Consider the following 23,505-nt stretch of genomic DNA (forward strand, 5'->3'; position numbering starts at 1 on the left):
TTAGCTGCATCCACTCACTACTCACAAAAGCTCAGAATACCTGATCCACTCGGTCAACTTTACTATAGTAAACGCTGCACAATGTTAAGTGAAAATGCTGGTTTAATATGTTTGAACCAGAAACTGATTCAGAAGAAAAGTGGAAGAGTGCATTTTACAGGCTATACAAGTCGAAATATCAAAATGGTAATGTGTTTTATGCATTGCTCTACAATGTCGGACACATAACGGTAATTAATATGATTAGCCTTTTGCTCACTATGTTATCAAGCAGCTAATATTTGCTATAATGTTACACAAACCATGTTCACGTTCGGAGTCAGACAACTGCCTTCTAAAAATCAGCATCCTTACAAACGCTTTGAGCAACTGGAGAAAGGCATATAGTTCATCAACATCGTAATATACATCATACACATCATTTATATTTATACTTGAATGAGGCCACTGCACTTTTTTGAAGTAACACTGCACCTGTTGCTATGCTAATTATAGCAGCCATTACTCAAGTCTCTTCATCAGGAGAGTTTAATCAGGTGTAAACAACTCAAATCACCCTCTTACCACCAACCTATCATGCCCATCACCCACCGCCCCCAAAAATAACATGCCCGAGATGTACATCTCCTCTGCTATCTATCTATCTATCATTCTATCTACAAAATAGATTAATAGATCATTTCAAATATTTTTTTTTTCTATTCATCAAAGAATCCTGAAAAATGTATCACAGTTTCCACAAAAAGAATAAAATATGACTGTTTTCAATGTTTTCAACAGTGATAATAATAAGAAATGTTTCTTGAGCCAAAAATCAGCATATTAGAATGATTTCTGAAGGATCATGTGACTGATAACTGGAGTAATGATGTTGAAAATTCAGCTTTGCCATCAATAATACATTTTAAAATATATTACAATAGTAAACAGTTTTATTTTATTTTTTTCTCAGATTTGCACCCATCATTATATTGTCCCCATTTATGTTCTCATTTTACTTTCTGTTCTATTCGGTGTTCTGAACAGTACCAGACGTTCCTCCTTCTTCTCACTCCTTTCCAGCTGCCAGCATCTCTCACTCTTTTTTTCTGACTCCGCTGTTACTGCCACTGCTGGCTACCATGGCAACACTCTGGCAATGATGTTCTAGAAGGTACAGGAAGTGAAGACCCCACACAAATCAATCCTTGTTGTGATTGTGTCAGTCTGTCATTCACATACCAATTGACATTGAGCAATGCAGCAATATTTATAATAATATAATATAATATAATATAATATAATATAATATAATATAATATAATATAATATAATATAATATAATATAATATAATATAATATAATATAATACACTATAACATAATATAATATAATATAATATAATATAATATAATATAATATAATATAATATAATATAATATAATATAATATAATATAATATAATATAATATAATATAATATAATATAATTGATAAGTGCATCCTTTCTATATCTCTCCCAAAAATAGTGGTCCAAAATAGATAAGAAGGTATGAAATACCTGTTTTCCCTTCTTATTTCATAGCATAAAGCCTCATGGTACAGCTACAATCTTACGTAACCCTGTAAACCCTGATATGCAACCATATGAAATAGTAATCAAAACCATTTTTAATGGAACAGTTCAGAGGCCCAAACTGAGTATTTGGTGCAGTTGCTAAAATTTATATGAGCTAAAATTCTGATAGCTTGTCATATAGATTAATGAGATCTTTATACCAGTATGCAGTCTACTAAATATCAGTTTTTGCTCTAATGTCTTAGTAAGATGATAGTTAGATGCTTCGTTTCATGATCAGATCTCGGTAGTTTTTATTGTGGGGGCAAAACATATGATGCAATGCAATACAATGACGATTGAGAGATGTACAAATAAATGATCTTCAAAAAGTCTGATCATATCTGATACTCACATTTTGTCATGATTTTTCTAAATAATGATGTCTGGATTATCAAGTAAACCTCAGTATTAATATACAAGTTATTTGAATATTTATAAAATTCTGTAAAGATTTCACAGCAAAAAGAAATGTACCTCAACCTGAAGGGGGTCTTTTTAGAATTATAAGGCATTCTGCCTTTTACCCTCTAAAAAAGTGTGAACTATCCATCAGACAACAGAAGGCGTGCAGTAGATTGCGTACAATGGGTTTTGATCATGTTGATCATTTAGAGGCCTTAGAAATGTGTGTATCAAATGTGATGCAGTAGGCTTCAGGGTTAAATAGTGTTGTTACCTTATGAAACCTTCTGATAAGCTCATCTCCAGTGAAAACGCACACACACATGTAACACGACTTGCACTGACTTGCCCTGTACAAGCTGAATCCTGAAGGTGCTGAATGAGCTTATATTCAGGGCTTATATAAATATATCTCTCAGCTCTGAGACTTTATTCATGATTGTGCCAGGTGGGTGGAACAAGCTTAATCCCTATTGAGTCTCATCAGGAATGTTCTCCTGGGATCTGAAAGGCCACAAGAAAGAATAAAATGCATGGATAGTGTCATTTGTCATGAGGGGAAAGAGAACATAATTTGGTGCAATAAATAAGAGAACAGGTGTGCCAGCCAGTCATTGCAGATTTGAAGTGAAAAATGTGCAATGTAAGATGAGAGCATCCTTCGGTATAGTACACCTACCAAAAACTTTCCAAAGTTGATCTGTAATGATAACTATTGATTCAAGTCAGTCTTCTGATCCAATCTTTCTCATCACTCATGTTTGTATGAAATCATCAAAAGCTTCATTGATGACTCCCCCTCGTTCACATTATCTAACCATTGTGTGGGCGAGTTGTTTTCGTTGGAAGTCCTTGGCAAAGTTTCATGAATGTTGTGTCAAGGGACGAAAATTACTGTTGCAAAGAAAATACATCATTGCATCAATGCTTATTTAGCATGAACCATTGTATCATAACAATAGGTTGTTAATAAAAGCTTGCAAAGAAACCACTGTCAAAAAGATGGATAGATCTCAGCACAACTGAACTCAACTAAATACTCAAAAATATACTCTACAACGGTTTATTTAAATATAAGGGACTAAGGGTTTAATTAAATAAACACACACACACACACACACACACACACACACACACACACACACACACACACACACACACACACACAAATTAATATTTTTATTTAGCAAGGGCACATTAAATTATTCAAATGTAACAGCAAATTTCAATTTGCTATCAATACAGTTTTTTACAATCACTTTGCTACTATTTTCAGAACCTTGATGTCATTTTTCAAAACTCTAGACACAAAACTCAAAACGGTTATCACTTGTAACACAGGCTGTCTAATGTTCAAAACATTGCATTGTACATTCACATCTTTAAAGAAATCTTGCACTTGCACAGTCATTGGTTCAAAAAACAAATTTACTGTGAAATACCATTGAAACATAACTATAGATCACCCACACACAAGCAACCGATAGTTTCACTGTGTCATTGTTCGTACAATCATTAAATATTGTAGAACAAAATAGGTGATACAGGTTTCATTATAGTACTACATGTACGGTAAATACATCTCTGTAAAAGTACTGCAGTAATAGAGAGAATACGACAGACACAGTGGAATCATTGAACAAAGTTTGTAATATATTGATGCAAAACACTACAGTACAACCACAGCATAGGTTTATTTGAATCAAAGCAAAAATACAGTTTTTTACAATCACTTTGCTACTATTTTCAGAACCTTGATCTCATTTTTCAAAACTCTAGACACAAAACTCAAAACGGTTATCACTTGTAACACAGGCTGTCTAATGTTCAAAACATTGCATTGTGCATTCACATCTTTAAGGAAATCTTGCACTTGCACAATCATTGGTTCAAAAAACAAATTTACTGTGAAATACCATTGAAACATAACTATAGATCACACACACACAAGCAACCGATAGTTTCACTGTGTCATTGTTCGTACAATCATTAAATATTGTAGAACAAAATAGGTGATACAGGTTTCATTATGGTACTACATGTACAGTAAATACATCTCTGTAAAAGCACTGCAGTAATAGAGAGAATACGACAGACAGTGGAATCATTGAACAAAGTTTGTAATATATTGATGCAAAACACTACAGTACAATCACAACATAGGGTTATTTGAATCAAAGCAAAAATAATTAGCTATGAAATAGAAAAGAAAAGACAGTACTGTAAAACATCAAATGCAGTGTTCCTCAACTTGCTTGCTTGTACTGTAAGAAACAAAAGAGTGATTATCTATACAGTGCAGTGCTGTCAATACTGTACATAGTCTGAAAAGGTGGTACAGTATTTGGGACCATAGACTGATGAAGCATTATGATACAAATATTACAGTAGGCTACATCCATGGATATTGTAGTCTAATTGGTTCATGCTCAATTAGCGTGGAGCAAGGACCAATTAGACTACAATATACATGGATCGTTATCTTGAAACTTTCATGATTTACTGTAAACATGGAAGATTGTTGGTCTGTTTCCATACAACTATGCATTAAGAGTAATGCAACAGTAACTTATCATTTTGAGCAGTTGTATCAATTGATAGTTAGATCATTGTAAGGAAATGAATAGACACTCTTTTGAAATGTAATGTGTGAATTGCCTTTTGAAATAGTAGTACTTTGATGTTAAGTTGTGTCATATTGAACAGGTGATTTTTGTTGAATGAACAAATGATCTAAGTTTTATGTGTATTGTATCCAAGCAATTGAGAAAAGGGTTAGAGTTTTGAAAAATGTGCATTTTGATCATTGGTTGTGAGTTTTGTGTCTAGAGTTGTGAAAAATGACATCAAGGTTCTGAAAATAGTAGCAAAGTGATTGTAAAAAACTGTAATTAGCTTTGTAATAGAAAAGAAAAGACAGTACTGTAAAACATCAAATGCAGTATTCCTCAATTTGCTTGCTTGTACTGTAAGAAACAAAACAGAAGTGATTATCTATACAGTGCAGTACTGTCAATATTTTACAGTAAATAGTCTGAAAAGGTGATACAGTATTTGGGACCACACAGTGTCTGATGAAGCATTATGATAAAATATTAGGCTACATCCATGGATATTGTAGTCTAATTGGTTCATGCTCCACACTAATTGGTGAATCTCGTTATCTTGAAACTTTCATGATTTATAGTAAACATGGAAGATTGTTTGTCTGTTTACAACTATGCATTAAGAGTAATGCAACAGTTACTTATCATTTTGAGCAGTTGTATCAATTGATAGTTAGATCATTGTAAGGAAATGAATAGACACTCATTTGAAATGTAATGTGTGAATTGCCTTTTGAAATAGTGGTACTTTGATGTTAAGTTGTGTCATATTGAACAGGTGATTTTTGTTGAATGAACAAATGATCTAAGTTTTATGTGTATTGTATCCAAGCAATTGAGAAAAGGGTTAGAGTTTTGAAAAATGTGCATTTTGATCATTGGTTGTGAGTTTTGTGTCTAGAGTTGTGAAAAATGACATCAAGGTTCTGAAAATAGTAGCAAAGTGATTGTAAAAAACTGTAATTAGCTTTGAAATAGAAAAGAAAAGACAGTACTGTAAAACATCAAATGCAGTATTCCTCAATTTGCTTGCTTGTACTGTAAGAAACAAAACAGGAGTGATTATCTATACAGTGCAGTACTGTCAATATTTTACAGTAAATAGTCTGAAAAGGTGATACAGTATTTGGGACCACACAGTGTCTGATGAAGCATTATGATAAAATATTAGGCTACATCCATGGATATTGTAGTCTAATTGGTTCATGCTCCACGCTAATTGGTGAATCTCGTTATCTTGAAACTTTCATGATTTATAGTAAACATGGAAGATTGTTTGTCTGTTTACAACTATGCATTAAGAGTAATGCAACAGTTACTTATCATTTTGAGCAGTTGTATCAATTGATAGTTAGATCATTGTAAGGAAATGAATAGAATGTAATGTGTGAATTGCCTTTTGAAATAGTGGTACTTTGATGTTAAGTTGTGTCATATTGAACAGGTGATTTTTGTTGAATGAACAAATGATCTAAGTTTTATGTGTATTGTATCCAAGCAATTGAGAAAAGGGTTAGAGTTTTGAAAAATGTGCATTTTGATCATTGGTTGTGAGTTTTGTGTCTAGAGTTGTGAAAAATGACATCAAGGTTCTGAAAATAGTAGCAAAGTGATTGTAAAAAACTGTAATTAGCTTTGTAATAGAAAAGAAAAGACAGTACTGTAAAACATCAAATGCAGTATTCCTCAATTTGCTTGCTTGTACTGTAAGAAACAAAACAGGAGTGATTATCTATACAGTGCAGTACTGTCAATATTTTACAGTAAATAGTCTGAAAAGGTGATACAGTATTTGGGACCACACAGTGTCTGATGAAGCATTATGATAAAATATTAGGCTACATCCATGGATATTGTAGTCTAATTGGTTCATGCTCCACGCTAATTGGTGAATCTCGTTATCTTGAAACTTTCATGATTTATAGTAAACATGGAAGATTGTTTGTCTGTTTACAACTATGCATTAAGAGTAATGCAACAGTTACTTATCATTTTGAGCAGTTGTATCAATTGATAGTTAGATCATTGTAAGGAAATGAATAGACACTCTTTTGAAATGTAATGTGTGAATTGTCTTTTGAAATAGTGGTACTTTGATGTTAAGTTGTGTCATATTGAACAGGTGATTTTTGTTGAATGAACAAATGATCTAAGTTTTATGTGTATTGTATCCAAGCAATTGAGAAAAGGGTTAGAGTTTTGAAAAATGTGCATTTTGATCATTGGTTGTGAGTTTTGTGTCTAGAGTTGTGAAAAATGACATCAAGGTTCTGAAAATAGTAACAAAGTGATTGTAAAAAACTGTAATAAATTGTAATAATATTTCACAATATTACTTATGAAATATTGACTTTTTTTCTTCTTTTTTTTTCATTTTAACATTTTGACACTGCATTAGGCCTATTGCAGTCTGGGTGAGCATTTCTTTCAAAAGCATCAAAAAATTCTCTGATTACACTTTATTTTGATAGTCCACTTTAGACATTCCACTAACTATAAATAACTTTGCAACTACATGTCAACTAACTCTCATTATTAGTAGATTGTTATGTTAGGTTATGGTTATGGTTAGTAGAATAAGTTGAAGTATAATGTCTGTTGGGGACCGTGTTGCAGATAGTCTACTAATACTCTAAGTTGACATGTAGTTGCAAAGTTACTAGTAGAATGTGTAAAGTGGACTATTGAAATAAAGTGTTGTATATCGACTCCAAACATATAAACAGTAGCTCTTGCATTTAAACATATAGTTATGCAAAATGTTTAAATGCAAGAATATTGGGTTATCTGAATAGCTTGAACACGTAAAGCTTTATTGTGATGGTCCCTTTTGAACATTCTATTGACTATAAATAACTTTGCAACTACAAATCAACTTATTCTAACCCTAATACTCTACTAACACTCTAATGAGAGTTAGTAGACATGATGGTGCAACGTTACTTAGAGTCAACAGAATGCGTTGAAGGGACCATCAAAATAAAGTGTAACCAATTTTGTTATTTCACATACAATTTGATGGCATTTGTTCTGTTCTTTTTTTCTTTTCTTTTCTTTTTTGTGACTGTTTATGTCTTGGCCCCTTTCATACTAGCTGTGGATTACGTCTTCTGAATTCAGCTGAGTGTCTCAGAGGGGCTATAACTGCATGCACAGGGAGAATAAAATAATCTCATAACCAAGATTAGCCCATACCAATATAACCTGAAAGACATACAGTAAGCCCCCTTGTGGATAAAGTACAAATATAAACAGACTATGGCTACTGTTGATTACCTAAGAAATAATCTGATATTGGTTATATGACATGTATATATGAAACTTAGATCAACTGTGTGATGAATACATTTTGTCAGTGTGTTTATATCTCAATTTTCAATGTTTACTTGTGTCTTGACAGAAAGAGAAAGACCGTCCTGACCTCTTTACAAAATAAAAACAGTCCAGAAAAATTCAGTTTGAAGTTGCTTCTATTTTAAATGAGTTGTTATGCTTCAGAAGTTATCATTCCATACTTTGACTAATATACCAATGTACCATTTAATGTGCTTTATTTGCTGAATATTGAGTTGAAGAACATTAACCCAAAATTAATAAGCGTTTTTAACCTTTAGTTTAATAAAATCTCTCTGACAAAAACTGTATCATACTTTTGATATAATAACCTACAGGTAAGTAGTCTGAACTGCATCCATTTATTTTGTGTTTCAGTGGAATCATGAATGGGTGAAAGCAGAGCTTGACACTTTTTTGCTCATCAGTCACTGTGGCTTGTGGTTTTCCAAGTTACTAGCCACTTAGCATTTTCACTGGCCCCATTTTTGCTATCGATACCATGGGGAAAATTTTCCGTATATTTTTAAAAGTATCTCATAATTTGGCAGCAGGTAAATTAGGCTTCTGTCTCTTTAAGACGATTCACTTGTCTTAAAACGACTGACTGTGTTTACTTGAATACTCGCCAAGAGAGGCATTTTGACATTATTTTGTGTGTATTTGGCTGTTTAAGTACCAATAAGTCTCAAAAGAAATAACTAAATTTAGTACTGAGAGGATAGCCTATGGCATTCGCCAGGGACTAATCCCACATTCCCACTAAAGGTTTGACAGTCATCTCCAGTAAAAATAGAAAGCCGAAAGAAATATTGTAAATTATTAATTGTCTGCTCCACCCTTTCTGTGGTCCCTGGATCTCGCTTCCAGCTGCGGGTGTTTCCACGGCAACCTCATTCCTACGGCTGCATCCGTATCCAGCAGACAAGAATATAGACTTACATAAACGGCTTATTTAACAAGAATGATCTTCGCATTGAAGGTTCATCCAAGAACAGTGCCTAATGCATGCTTGCTGGTGCATTTCTACATTGCAGATCGCTTTAAGGGCTACTTCCAGCTCATTTGCATTCATGTCTGACTCTGCAACCTCTCCTGCTTCACTCTCAAGAACATTGATTGAATATTGGGGCATTTATGCACATCCGTGCACATTAGTAATAAGGTGTAATACGTTTACTGACACTATATTGTATCTAATCATTTAACTCTGGGCGTCCGGTTTCATACTGTATAGAGACAGATATTGTACGAGATATAGCCTTTCTCATCCCACGCTCGATCTGGATCAGACCCTTTGCTAATATGGCCGTTGCCATAGAGACGGAGCGGAATGCGCCCGCAGAATTCCTATGGCCGACACGCGGCCGGTTCTGCAGCCTTCCGTCACAATGACACTTCTATCAGACTGCACCAAAATCGAGCCAATCAAATGTTCGAACTCCCGAACCACGTGCTTTATTCACAAATTCTGGGGGTTCTCTCGTTTCAAACCAGCTGCTTCTTACTCTCTCCATGACTCATGCACCCCTGAGGCCATTTTCACAATGAAGACTTTTCTCTTGAGGACTACCTGTGCAGGAGAAAGTGAGCAATGTCAGTGCACCATGTCCAGCCGCCACACACACACACACACACACACACACACACACACACACACACACACACTCACATACATAATAATACACACACACACACACACACACACACACACACACACACACACACACACACACACACATTTTCTGTTTTCAGTGGACTTTCCATTGACATAATGCTTATACTGTACAAACTGTATATTATATCCCCTTAAACTATACCCATAAACCTACCATCACAGAAAACTTTTTAGATTTTCAAAAAACATAACTTATGATTTATAAGCTGTTTTCCTCATGGGGACCAAAACACACACACACACACACGCGCGCGCGCGCATATGAATGAATTTTAAACTAATCATTTTATTACTGAGGTAATCAAATCATATATGACGTCTGGGTGTCTGATGTTTTCAGGTGACAGCCAATTGTACGACCAAGTAGAATGGTAGAATATTGATTTTTAATTTACTTTAACTTCTGAAACGTGATCTGTGAGAGGGGTTTGTAAGATAAACGACCAAGTTCAAGGCACCCCATATTTAATAGATATGGAAGTAGTTTACATGTATAACACATATAACCAATAGGCCTATTAACGAAACTAATGCGGAAACTGAAGGCGAGTTTCAGCACCACGGCTAGCGACCCCTCTTAAATAAAAAAGGGTCCGATACATATTTATACACAGAACTTAGTCACGAACTGATTAAATGTAAGTGTTTGCTGTCCAGACTCAAAATAAAACGATTTAGCAGCTATATATACTGAAAAGCCTCCGGTGAATTCAGGGACTGTATGGATTTATGTTGTTACAGCACGCGCTCCTTATCCGACTGATTATCTTGCTCAAGCATTTGCCTGCACAGGAATGACGTAAACCCTACACTGTTGCTCGCTCTCGTGCATGATTGAAATTCAACTTTTACCAATGGTCGAGTTTTGTTAAAATGTTAAAAAAAAAAGGAAATGCAAATCATTTTCAGTTAAATCAAATTAATTGACTTAAGAGAATTGATTCAAAGAGAAATCATCTTTATCTGCATGCGATATTACGCCAGCGCCTGTCAATGTCAGTAAAACCTTGATCATTTATGCTCACATTAAAAAACGCCTCAAAAAGGACACTTCAATCACGAACCAATGCATCAACTGTCCCCTTTTCATCATCAAAACAATAAAGAAGCGGCAGAGAGTCTGGGGGTATTTGTATTCATATATTTTCAAATATACAATATAAAACATTACGTTTTATACTATGACAATTGGCACATTGACTGTAGAGAATCGTTTTGTTGTAAAACAGTACATTCAACGTTCAGATAGACAGCATCAGGCGCCACAGGAGACAGGAGGAGAGTGTCTGTTGCAGGCCAGCACCCCGGACAGCTCAGCGTCGGTGACAACATCGTTTCTGAAACTAATAGAAAAATAAGACCCCAGCGTTGACGCACAAGCTAATAATTTACATCTCTCGGTTTTAGCTCGGCACCAACAGCTCGTTATTATTATTATTTATTTATTTTTTCTTCAAAAACCACAATGATGATACGAGTAGAATTCTTTAAGCATGCATTAAGTAAACTATGAAGAAACCCCAGATCGCGCTCGTGACATTCACTGGGTCATGAAGGTTGTAGCCTATTTTACACATGTGATAACGTAAACCCCCTCTCATGGAGGTGAGGCGAAATCCCCCTGTCCGTTTCCACAAACCAGCAATAGAGCGAGACACTCTTTGCGCCTTCAGCAGTCGGGCCTTACATTCATTTCACCCTTGAAGGAAGGGTGTGGAGAGGTATCAGAGAGCTTCTCTCTCCTTTCAACACAAGCCAAATTTAGCGGTCCAGATTATTATTCCATCTTCCGTTCGTATCGCTCGAGCCACCCTCGTTCTTGAGGTCTTGGAAGACCTCGGTGAAGAAATGCGGGTCGGAGTTGATCTGCAGCATTTTGGCACTCATTTTATCAATGATCCGCAGGGAGCGCTCCCAGAACACCTCCTTGTTGGTCTCCACCAGGAAGGGCTTGAGCGGGTACGAGATCTCGTTGCCCATGTAAGAATAAGCCAGGTACAGGCAGGTGAGAAAGGTGGCCTGCAGCTCATACTCGCTGGAAATATCCTCGGTCACCGCCTCCCGGCAGAGCAGGTAAACGAACACCAAGTTGGCCGGAGTGATGAAACCCTGGTCTTGCCAACCTTGGATGAGCAGTGATCGGTCGACGTTTCGGAACCACAGGATGATCTCGTTTTGGCTCAGCTCTTTGAGTTTGTAGCACCTCCTGCACATGAACTCGCTCAGGCAGCGAAGGAGCTCTCCTGTGGAGGCTTGCACGATGACTCGTCTAGGGGAGATGATGGAGCGACTGCTCGGTTGCCGCTGGACCGAAAGGAGCTGCTTTCCGTTCTGGGATGCATTCTGGGTTTGATTGGATCGAAGGCTTTTATCCGGTACAGTAGGGACTGGCACTGCGAGCGGCCCAGATTTCGTCTTGCGCTCGGAGCCTGATTGAGATTTCTTAAGATTTTCGGTGTTTAGCTGGTCTACGGGGTTACTGATCTGAGAAACGGGTGGGTTCGGGTTCACTTTCTTGGCACTCTTCTTCTTGGCCGAGGCAGCGACTAACCGCTTCCACGTCAGAGCCGATATCAGCACCGAATGGCGCTTGAGGCTCTTCTCCGTCTTACCGCTAGCTCCATCCGTCTTCTCATCCAGAATCCCTCCTTTTCTGGACGTGGGAGAAATAGAGAGCACCGTGCCCATCTTTTCAACTGTCGACCAACACCCACCGGCCCTTCGGAATGCGCTGTCTCGCCTTTCGTCCCGTTGAGTGCCTCGGGGAGGTGCGAATTCAGAGTCACAGGTTCACGTCCATTTACGTTTCGCGTGACCACTGGGTATACAGTGGGGGAAAACAGCTGTTGAGTTGATCAGGTTACGGTACCTATGTAATAATCGATGCTAGCTTCAGTCACACGCGCGCGCTCCGCCACTCCTTCTGCATCCCACTGCGCGCGCAGCCTCAGACAGCGGGAGCAATGGGCAGGACTTGTGTAGCCGGGCAAAAAAATCTAAAGGTACAGACCTGTTAAACCGGGATAAGCCTCCCCCATCTGCCAATCCTAATGCGAAGTGAAACGACTGATGTCTGTTTTCACCAACCAGAGAAGCTTGAAATACATCTGCTCACATCTTATATGAGTCTGTATGTGGGTTAGACAGTCTCTTTCAGATTTCTATTTTTATACAAGGGGTACAGAGAGTATTCCTGGATTTTTGCCAGCAATAGAACAAAAGCGTACCTCATAATTACATGCATGTGTTCAGCCTGTCAGCTAGCAAGGTACAATTCCCAAAATGATCTCACAGCTGGTAGAACGGTCAAGCAAAGAGAAAGCTAAAACAAGAAAACGGGGGAAACAGATGGTAGCAAGTTTTTCTTAATTGTGTATTTATAATTGTATTGGAGACTGTCACTTCAAACAAACAATTTCAATGATTTAGATCACTCATACTTTTTAAATAGGTATAGATACCATAACACAAATAAATGGTCATTTAAACCCCTAGTGGTACAGGTGCATTACAGTAGCCTCAGACATTTGAGCAGCACTGATTCTTATGCTCCACCTTGTGGACATTCATTTGTAGACAAACATAAAACAGAGTCTAGTGTTGTGTATTATGTTTAGAGTTTTGCTGTATGGTAAACCTGCAAATGTTACCATATAAAGCTACCTGATTGTATAAGCATTTCATTTATTCTGTGATGACGTCAGAAGGTGACACCGGCACACACATTGTACGTGTGTGAGTCACCTGTATGAGAATATGAGGCGTAAATAAGTTGGAAAAGTGTTCTTACATCTATCAACTGGCATCCTTATAGACGGCTCTACAAACATGCATGTCAGAGCGATTATAATAACAAGGAACGATATTTCATTGATCATAACCTTAAATTTAGTTTTGGTGGTGTAACCTAATATATTTAGGTTGATTCACTAATGTTAAATAACATTTTGTTGGGAATAAAATGAATTAATTTACATGTTATTTTTTTAGGTTACCTTTCAGTGTCTTGCTACAAACAAATGCAGGTATTTAAAAGCATGGACAGGAAAAATTGCTGGACAATGTAAAATTATAAACGGTTCATAATTAAACCAACAGATGTTCTAAATCAGTTGGGTACTGACTGTATCTTTAGGTTTGCCAGACAGCAAATCAGTCAGGGATTCAGCACCCTGGACAGTGCCGAAATTGGTTCATTTTCAAATACCAAGAAAATGACCAAAAGCCAAGGATATCTGATGTGGCCAAAGTTTATCAGAGGATGTTTTTGTCTCAAGTTTCAAGCTCAGTCTATTCCCAGGTATTGTTCTGAAAACACTGGAGAAAACCAATGATTTCTGCATACACTTATTTCTCTTAATAAAGGACCAGCAGGTGGCAGCATGACATGCTTGTTTTCCAAAGCAGACACACAATCCCAGACTCCCACCTGACTTTTAGATAATGCTCAGTCTTGTTTGCAATAACCAGCAGACTTGTTTTCACACGTCACTGCTTCCTTCTGCACTGAGGATGCTCCTCTGCATAGGAGAGAAAACAAATGTGCCCTCTAGCTCAAAGAGGAGTATCGCAGATGCAATTCTGCTTTTTATCTCCTCGAGTGGACTTCACAAGCAGAGGCTGACGTCCTGTCTCACGGAACATCTCTGGCACTGAACCTCACAGCACCAGTGAAACCGACACAGGCAGTTTTCCTCGTGTTCCAGTGTGTAATCTGCAAATCCTTTACCACAGCACAGGCTGTCACAGCCTCCCGGGCCCGTCTCTGTGCTGTTACACACACGGCCCTGTGTGCCTTCTGTACCGGTCCTTTGATTGGCCTGACAGAAATCAGGTGACTCAGCTGAATAGATGAGGTCGTTTGCATCTAGGGGAGGGTTATCCGGATCGATGGGGACAAGTGATTTCCCGTCATTCCCACCCATCACGCGAACGGCCGCATGGAAGCCCTGCATGAGATAGTCGCCGACCTGACGGAAGAGAGGCATCTTCCTCCAGCAGCTGCGAAGAGTGCAGGAACCAGAAAGGCCGTGACATTTACACTCTGTTCGCATCTGTATCTGTATGGCCTGTGCACACACATGACAAGACAGAAAAGTGATATAAAGTGATTTCTTTCTTCAAACGTGCATCTGTCCTGCATTTCATGCAGTCTCTTAAGTTAAAGTCACCATAAAATCAAAACTGACAATTATTTGTTTTGTATGGAATATTGCAGTATTTATAATATATGATTTTTTATTCATGTGCCCTTGTAATCTTTAATCAAAATAACTTCCCCTCCCTCTTGCAGTCTCTTCTCTTCTCTTCTCTGATGACGTGTTTACTGGCGTGAGGGCAGGGCAACCTGTCACTCACATGACATCACAGCAATAGCATATCACAACCATCCAATCAACTCCCGATGGACAAAATCAAGTCCTGCCCTACTTTTTTTTCTTGTTCAAGCAGCCGATATACATCACAATAGATCAGAAAAGACTATGGCAACTTCTATTTCATGCCAGAGTATGATTAGACATGTTTAGTTAATGGTCAAGTCAAGGCACATTTCTTTATATAGCGCTTTATACAATACAGATTGTTTCAAAAGCAGCTTCACAGTAATAAACAGAAAAAAATAACGTTGCAAAATTCCAAACATTTTTAAACAAATTCAATTTCAACTGTAAAGCAGCTCAACAAAAGACAATAGTGTCATTATTCAGCTGAATTTAGTTTAATCCTGATTTAATTTAGTTCAAGAAAAAGTGAAACGTATTTTTATATTGGTCTAATCGTGGTTTCTGCTTTAATAGTGGAGCGGCTAAGTGATATAATCGTTCTGTTTATGATACAAGCGTGAAAATTGGCATGAGCAGTCTCCATGGGTCACTTGACAAGAAAATTGTCCGAGCCACTTGAAATTTCAAGATTTTTCATTTTTCAAGATGGCCGACACCTTAGTGGAGCAGTTAAGTGATATAGTGGTTTATTTGGTGATACAAGCATGAAAATTGGTATGAGCAGTCTCTGATTGTCACTAGACAATAAGCCACCCACAGCTACTTGAAATTTCAAGATGGCGGCCATTTATCAAGATGGCCGACACCTTAGTGGAGCAGTTAAGTGATATAGTGGTTTATTTGGTGATACAAACATGAAAATTGGCATGAGCAGTCTCTGATGGTCACTAGACAATAAGCCACCCACAGCTACTTGAAATTTCAAGATGGCGGCCATTTTTCAAGATGGCCACCACCTTAGTGGAGCAATTAGGCTCATCGCAATTTTCATGCTTGTATCACCAACTAAATGATTTCTTAAGCCTAATTGCTCCACTAAGGTGGTGGCCGTCTTGAAAAATGGCCGCCATCTTGAAATTTCAAGTAGCTGTAGGTGGCTTATTGTCAAGTGACCCACAGAGACTGCTCATGCCAATTTTCATGCTTGTATCACCAAATAAACCACTATATCACTTAACTGCTTCACTAAGGTGTCGGCCATCTTGAAAAATGGCCGCCATCTTGAAATTTCAAGTGGCTCGGACAATTTTCTTGTTAAGTGACCCATGGAGACTGCTCATGCCAATTTTCATGCTTGTATCATAAACTGAACGATTCTGCCAAACATAAGCACTTAGCCGCTCCACTAAAACCTGGTTCGTTCAGTTTATCTAAACAAAAATATAAAACTCCCCATAAGAAAATATTACAGTAAAATAAATAATTTTAATGTTTAAAAAGTACTTTTGCTTAGTGTTGATGTGCAGAACACATTACCAGCTGCAGAAATGTTTGTGGGTTTTATTATTTTTTCTGGTGTTTTTTTTGTTGTTGTTGTTGTTGTTGTTGTATAAAACATGTTTTATATATATGATGAATATCTTAAAAAGTGACAGGTCGTCCCGTTCTCGCGCCTGTAGACATCATCAGAGAAGAGAAGAAATGTTTACTTTGATTAAAGGATGAATCATTTTTATCCATTTTTTATTTTGATGCAAGGATAAATCATTTATAATAAATATTGCAATATTGCATAAAAAAGAATTTTCAATTTTTAATTCATGGTGACATTAAATAACAACTTTCTCTCTTTTGACTGCTGTAGTCCACATATCTACCTGTAGTAAAAAAAAATAAAAAAAAAACTCTTTTAGAAAGTTATGGAAACCCAATAGTGTATTTTTTTTTTCTATTAAAGCAAGGGGATACAAAAATTATATTTACTACGTTCTCCCACGCCATCCGTATTCCAAACCCAGAAATGTAAACGTACCAGTCTTCCTGCCTCATTGTTGTGCAGGTCAATAAGGGTCCTGATGTCACTCTGGGCTTTTCTCTGCCTGGTGTCCATGAACTGACGAGACTTCTCGTTGCCAAAGTCCACATCATCTCCACAGCCCCCCCATTCCCAGCGCCCATTTTGGACAGGTGAAGCCTGGATAAGTACCTCCTCTGCCTGGAGGTCATGGTGAGTTTGAGAGGAACTCTGAAGGGTCACACAGCCGCACTGTGGCAGCGCCCCCTGGCTGCAGGCTTGCGTTACTGCATGCATCACCCCAGCAGCTGTGATGGCATACAAAAATGCAGTTTCCCGGATATCTAGAGAACAGTTCATAGAACCTTAACTCAATGAGGAAAAATCTACAGTTTGTCCAAATACAAAACCTTGCATCTGAAAAAGTGCATTGTGCCGTGTGGATCATGCTATGCGTCTAAACTCTTGTTTCAGAGTAACAGCCCATCCCACTTCTAAGATCACTTCTAAGGAATTGCCACATTAACAATAACTCATTTAGCAGATTCACATTCCTCACACATCTCCGTTGTCTAGACCTGCCTCAATACATCACTGCCAAAAGAGTTTTTCCTTTTCAACCTTTTCCCCTCAATGTAAAGGTTTCCTCCAAGACACACTCCCTCTTGGTATCAAATTTACATGTAAACAAGTCAAACTTATAAATTGCTGAGCTTTGGCAATTGGCATGTCATGTTTGGATTAAAAAAGATTAATCCTCATCTCAGTCTCATTTAGACATATGCACTACAAGGTCCAAGCTACTAATAAAAGCATTAGCTCTGCTGCTTTTTTCTTCAATTATGTTATGTGTCAAGTAGGCCTAACCATTTTCATGTTCAAATTGACATACAATCATGCCCTCTATTGGCCATGTGGCTAACTACATGTGTTAATGAAGCATTCCTTTACTCTTAGAACCTTCATTGCTAGAAAATTCCTTTCAAATGTACAAACATGCCAAATAGAACTCAGCAATGACTAAGCAATCAACTAACTCTGCACAAGCATCGTTTGACATGCCAAAAAGTCCCAGCCAAAAAACAACAACTGTCTTTCTGGGGGAAAAAATTATTTGATTACTAGGAAATTAGTGTGCTTTTTGCTCAAAACTACATTTTCAATCCAATGTGGAATCAAAATGATGTTCTGGGGAATTATGACCCATGTGAATTAAACATAGGAAAAAAAAAAAAGGAATTCCTATTATGCAAATGATAAATACAAATAGAAGCCAATTAGAGCACTAGATCTGCACATGTTTTGTTGAACAAGGTCATTGCTAATCAGTTAAGAGGGCTGGCTGCATCCGTTTTATCTTCATTTTTGAGTTCCAAATGTATACATATATATCATGAGAAGCTCTTTTTATTTTATTCCTCACCGTGGTGCATGGGTGAACCAACTCTAAGGAAAGACTAAATGTGATTCCTCCTTAAAAATTAAATTAAATAGAATGTCATGAAATAGTTACGTGTCGCCTATCAACAACCTCCCAGCATAAATGCTCTTGTCATTAAAGTGGTTATGTTCACAAACCATTATAATTTGAACAGGCAAGCATACAGTATGCGTGATTTGGCGTGGCAGTCAGTTCGAATAATAAATAGCCTGCCTTATCCTTACCTAATGCAGCAAAACGTACGTGTTCTTCTAATTCTGAATGGATAATCGGATAGTGTGCATAAAAGCGCTCTCTTAATCACTAAGCTGTCACTCATCGTAATTCATTACTAATCTTAACGCCTCTGATTGGCCATTGCAATCATAAACTCAGCAGAGTCGTGTGTGATTGGTTATAGTGTGCAACGTTGAGTCTAAATTTAAGGCCGCAATCAACACTTTTCATTTAATTTTCTTTTTCACTTTATTACTATATTAGTTTAAATGTGCTGGTGCATTTTGGCCAAAGCCCCTGTTCATTTTTGACTCGTGGCCAGGGGAAGTCAAGTCAAGTCACATTTATTTATATAGCGCTTTTTTCAAAGCAGCTTTACAGAGATAACAGGAAAATAATGCAAAAAAGTTTGTTTCCAGAAGAAAATTGCATCATAGTCCAGCTTAAGTAAGTTCAGTGATGTTCAGTGTTCAGTGACAGCCATGGAAGGCCATAACCCCATGCCTTACACACGCTCCACCTAAGTTCCTCACCTTGTTGCAGGATCTTGGCCAGGTTTCTGCTCTGGCTGGTGCAGTTCCAGCGACGATTGTGGAACTGATGTTGGCATTCTCGTATGCCCAACTGGGCACCTTTTGCCACTTCTTGAATGATCTCAGGCTGAGACTGGCACAGGTCGGCATGTCTGCTTCCCAAAGTTCTAGTCTTACGGCAGATACTGTTGGGATCCATGACTAAAGGGTTGCCATCCACCCTGTGGTGCAAAAGAAATGGGAATAGCTAGAGCACATGTATATATATATATATATATATATATATATATATATATATATATATATATATATATGAAGAGTTCAGATGCAAAAGCCTCTAAGTGCCATCTGAAATTTTCTTCTAGAATGATAATTCTTATGAAGCTTGTATATCTAAGTTCAATAATTTCACTTAAATGAGAGGCTTTTGCATCTGAACTCTTCATATATATATATATATATGTACATGTACATATATATATATATATATACATCAATTTCCACACAGACACACTCACACCCATCCAGACAAAATACATATTTCCAATTTCTCCTGATAGTATTTGAGTGTCTTCCCCAACTAAGAAATTAAGAGAAATTCTTGAATGTTTTGTTTTATTTTTCTGGGGTTTTTTATACAAAAACTGCAATGTGATTCTTATTCACTCAATAACATTATTTCACTTTCACTTTACACACTTTTCTCTCCTCCCTCCTTTCATCCTTTCTGTCATGACCCAGACCCACACAAAGTTATATGCCATTAACAAACCAGTTTTTTCACATCGTTCATTGTCTCTTGTTATTTAAAAAGGCCTGTTGAACCTGAATGCAAAGTCATAGATTCTTACGTTTACAGGTGTAAATAACTTGATCAAATTGATTCTAAACGAACAAAACGAAGCTGCTTGTTGTATTCGTCTTCATATAAAACTTAATCAAGCAGCTAAATGAGACAAACAGAAAAATAACATTAGCAGGCAGGAAAGCCACAGCTTACCTTAGTTGCAGAGGTATGGGAGTCGTATTGAGGATAAAAATGAACACGAGGACGTGTTTTTGCATTGAGAGCATCATCCAGGGATTTAGATCCACAAACGGGTCAAATCTACCTGAAACTGTCCCAACGATGTGTCCTTGGTTTGTCGGCGAATCTTTGAACTGGCATCATGATCGAGAAAAGCATGAAAACGTTTTAAATGCACCGCTGAGACACGATTAAAACTAAGTTTAGACCCTGTGATGCGCAAAAGTAGGGGCACGAGGACAAATAAATCCTCGCTGCTTTTAACTCAATAAAAAAATATTCCTCCTCTTTAGTGGGACAAAACAACTGGCATCACATAAGCAAGTTTTCAGTGAGCGTCCACGGACTAGCGCGCGACTCACTTCTGAACAGCGCGTCTATCGTATCTTATTAACATCTATTGGCACGCGCGCATTCCACCTCCGTTGACGTAGCGTCAGAAAAAATCCCTGTCAAGTCAAAAAGTTCAAGAGTTTGTAAACAAACGGCGCAGGAACCCTACATGACACTCATTGAGTTGATGTAAACTCGCACAGCCCTTATTTGTTTTGGAAACAGAAATGATTTATGTCAAGCAGAAAACTCGTCTCATTATGTTTTTGTTTTGTTTCTCGTTTTCATCAGGCCTTACATTTAAATTAGTGTTATGATGTCCAGCTGTCGTTTTTGATATGTTTTTCATAAAGTGTTCCCTTGCCTGTGTTGACCTTGGCAGTCTTCTTGGCCCTACAGCTATATCAGTGTCCTGTGTTATCAGCCAGAATTTGTCTGTTAGAACATTTTCAGGCCAAACAGAATGGATTTTAAATGTCCATGCCAATAATCTTCAAATCAAATTTCTAAATTCGTTGCTTTATCGTTTTCTTGTTTGAAATATCAAAACTGGGATAAAACTCATTTTATGAGTTCTAATCTTTCTCTCAGAGCAATATTGGGATGGGACTGAGAAGTCTTTTATGGACATTGAAATTGTCTTGCATTTTTTTTCTGCTAGATGAAAATGACAGCATAGTGAGTTCATAAATTGGCAGACTGTGACAGTAGCTTGGATACAAACACACACGCGCGCGCGCGCACACACACACACACACACACACACACACACACACACACACACACACACACACACACACACACACACACACACACACGTACTGTTCCATTCCCCACTGCTTAACCTACTCATAAAAAATGTTCTGCTAATTATTTATCAAATATTATACAATATTTTAGAAAAAAAAAACAGAAAAGAAAAATATAAAAAATGCTATATTTTTAATGCTAAAGTTTTTTGCACATTTTCAGTAGCAATAACCAACTTTATTGTACATTTCGTGTTTTTGATGCATTTACATAAAATGTAACGTCCCTTTATTCCATTTAATTATAACAATTCTATACTATTTGGACAGCTCGCTCTTGGTTAATATCAGGAAGGAAACCCATAATCAGGGGCGTAGTTTGTGGGGGGGAGGGGGAGGGGGGTAACCCCCCTAATATTTAAATCTATGCATTACAGCCCCCCCCCCCCCCCCAATATTTATACCATAATCACATGAAAAATATGCAGACCCAAACTTCAACCCCCCCCCACCCCCTAACCCCCCTCCCCCCACCCCCAATGTTCAAACCAAATCTACGCCCTTGCCTATAATAAAAGGCTCTATGTCAATATGGCTTTTCCTGCATGTAACACTGGGTGCGTTGAAGAGACAGAAGCCTCTGCGATCATGTGATCTGGGCTTTCCGAGGGATGCGGTGGCATAGCGACATTATTTAGTAAACTCTGCCATACATTCCTTGCGTTTATCCCAGAGACAGTAAACAGCCTCAGTGTTCAGATGAAAACTGTGATCTGTGAATGAACAATGCCTGGCTCAGGGCCTCATACACTACGATGGCTCACTGTGAATACCACGACTGTGGGCCTGGACAATCTGAAAGGCCTTTGACCTTCATATCAACCCGTATGGCTTTATTCATTGTACTTTTTTTAGATGAACAAGTGGATATTTGGGGGAAACTGGATAAAAGTTTCATCAAGTATCTTTGCAGTTATATAGTTTTTCAGTTGGTCCACTAAACCTTAAGGTGGAGATCTCACATTTATTTCAACATTCAATGTTCCATTTTATCATTTTACTACATTTTTAAAATGGAATATATTTTTATTAGCTGAATTTCAGCACGTGTCTGTGTTCATATTACGGTTTACAACTATGTTGCAAAACATGAGCACATCTTCTCCTAGGAGTCATTTCTGTGGCCATTTGAAGGCACTCAATTTAATGAATTGCTGCCACCTAGCGGAAGAAAAAAATACTACATATACTTAAAAAAATATTTGTATAGTTCCATGTACTTGTCCATTTTTTAATCAATAGTGTCTGATGATGTTAGTTTCACCTAAACAGATCAAATGTATCCATTGAGTTTGCAGGATTTGTAAGAGCTTTACTAGTTTATCATATTTAAGGCAAAGCAGGTAAGTACGCACACAGAATCAGATCAAATGTAATATTTCCAAAAGTGTAAAGGCACTTTGGGAAACAAGTATTTTACTCCCAAAGTAACCCTAGTGAAAAAAAGTATACTTTATTGTATTTGAAATATATTCCCTTTTTCAATAGTACATTGCATATATATAACAAAAATTATACCATCTTTAAATATACATCATGCTTTTACCTATTTTCACAATACAACTTTTAACACACTTTAAAATAATTGTACTTTAATATCTTTTCTAAAAATATATTTTAGAAAAATATACTTGAAGTGAAAATGACTAATTTAAAAGTATATTTATTTGCACTTTATTAAAAATATATTTTAGGTATATTTTAACTGTGTGCTGGAAATGATAATTGTAACAATGCATTGAAAGTATACTTTCAAAATACATTATAGTATACAGTAGTATTTTGTAAAAAGTAAAGCTAAGTATTATTTGTCTATTAATGTGCATTTGTCATTGAAGACAAAGTGTGCAATTTGTAATGTACACTAAGGTCGGTGCCGATAGCCTCGTGGGCAAGTGCGTCGACATGTAGCGCCGTTGTGCTTCAGGCAACCTGAGTTCCTTTCCTGATCCCGCCCCCCCTCTCTCTCTCCCACCTCACTTCCTGTCTAGCAACTGTCCTATCCTAATAAAAGGCAAAAACGCCAAAAATAAATCTTCAAAAATAATAATAATAATAATAATAAAATATATATATATATATACATATATACTTAGGGTACATTGCTTGTATGTTTCAAAGGCACTTGTAATGAATTTGAAATGTATTTGTCACACAAATAAAGTTCACTTTAATATCACTAATCAAGCATGTGATTAGTCCCTACACAGGCATATACTTAAAGTCTAAGTATACTTTAAGTTGTTCCAATTTAGTACACAAAAGTACACTAAAAACACTAAAAGTTAT

At 37.2% G+C, this 23,505-nt stretch overlaps 2 protein-coding genes across 2 annotated transcripts; both read right to left on the minus strand.

The window, feature by feature from the left end:
* Positions 1-11,185: 11,185 nt before the first annotated feature.
* cdk5r2a (cyclin dependent kinase 5, regulatory subunit 2a (p39)) lies at positions 11,186-12,306 on the minus strand (the record flags this gene model as incomplete). The annotated part of the gene is made up of 1 exon (XM_081380449.1): positions 11,186-12,306. The coding sequence occupies one exon, from the start codon at positions 12,304-12,306 to the stop codon at positions 11,380-11,382; it is 927 nt and encodes a 308-aa protein (XP_081236575.1). The 3' UTR covers positions 11,186-11,379.
* Positions 12,307-12,988: 682 nt separating this feature from the next.
* Positions 12,989-20,359, minus strand: wnt6a (wingless-type MMTV integration site family, member 6a). The gene is made up of 4 exons (XM_081380606.1): positions 20,048-20,359; positions 19,048-19,268; positions 16,876-17,201; positions 12,989-14,687 (listed from the first exon to the last, which is right to left on the minus strand). The coding sequence occupies exons 1-4, from the start codon at positions 20,122-20,124 to the stop codon at positions 14,226-14,228; spliced, it is 1,086 nt and encodes a 361-aa protein (XP_081236732.1). The 5' UTR covers positions 20,125-20,359; the 3' UTR covers positions 12,989-14,225.
* Between the last annotated feature and the right edge of the window lie 3,146 nt (positions 20,360-23,505).

This window comes from Scardinius erythrophthalmus (assembly GCF_964197995.2).
Source record: "Scardinius erythrophthalmus genome assembly, chromosome: 12".
In the NCBI taxonomy this organism is placed as follows: Eukaryota; Metazoa; Chordata; class Actinopteri; order Cypriniformes; family Leuciscidae; genus Scardinius; species Scardinius erythrophthalmus.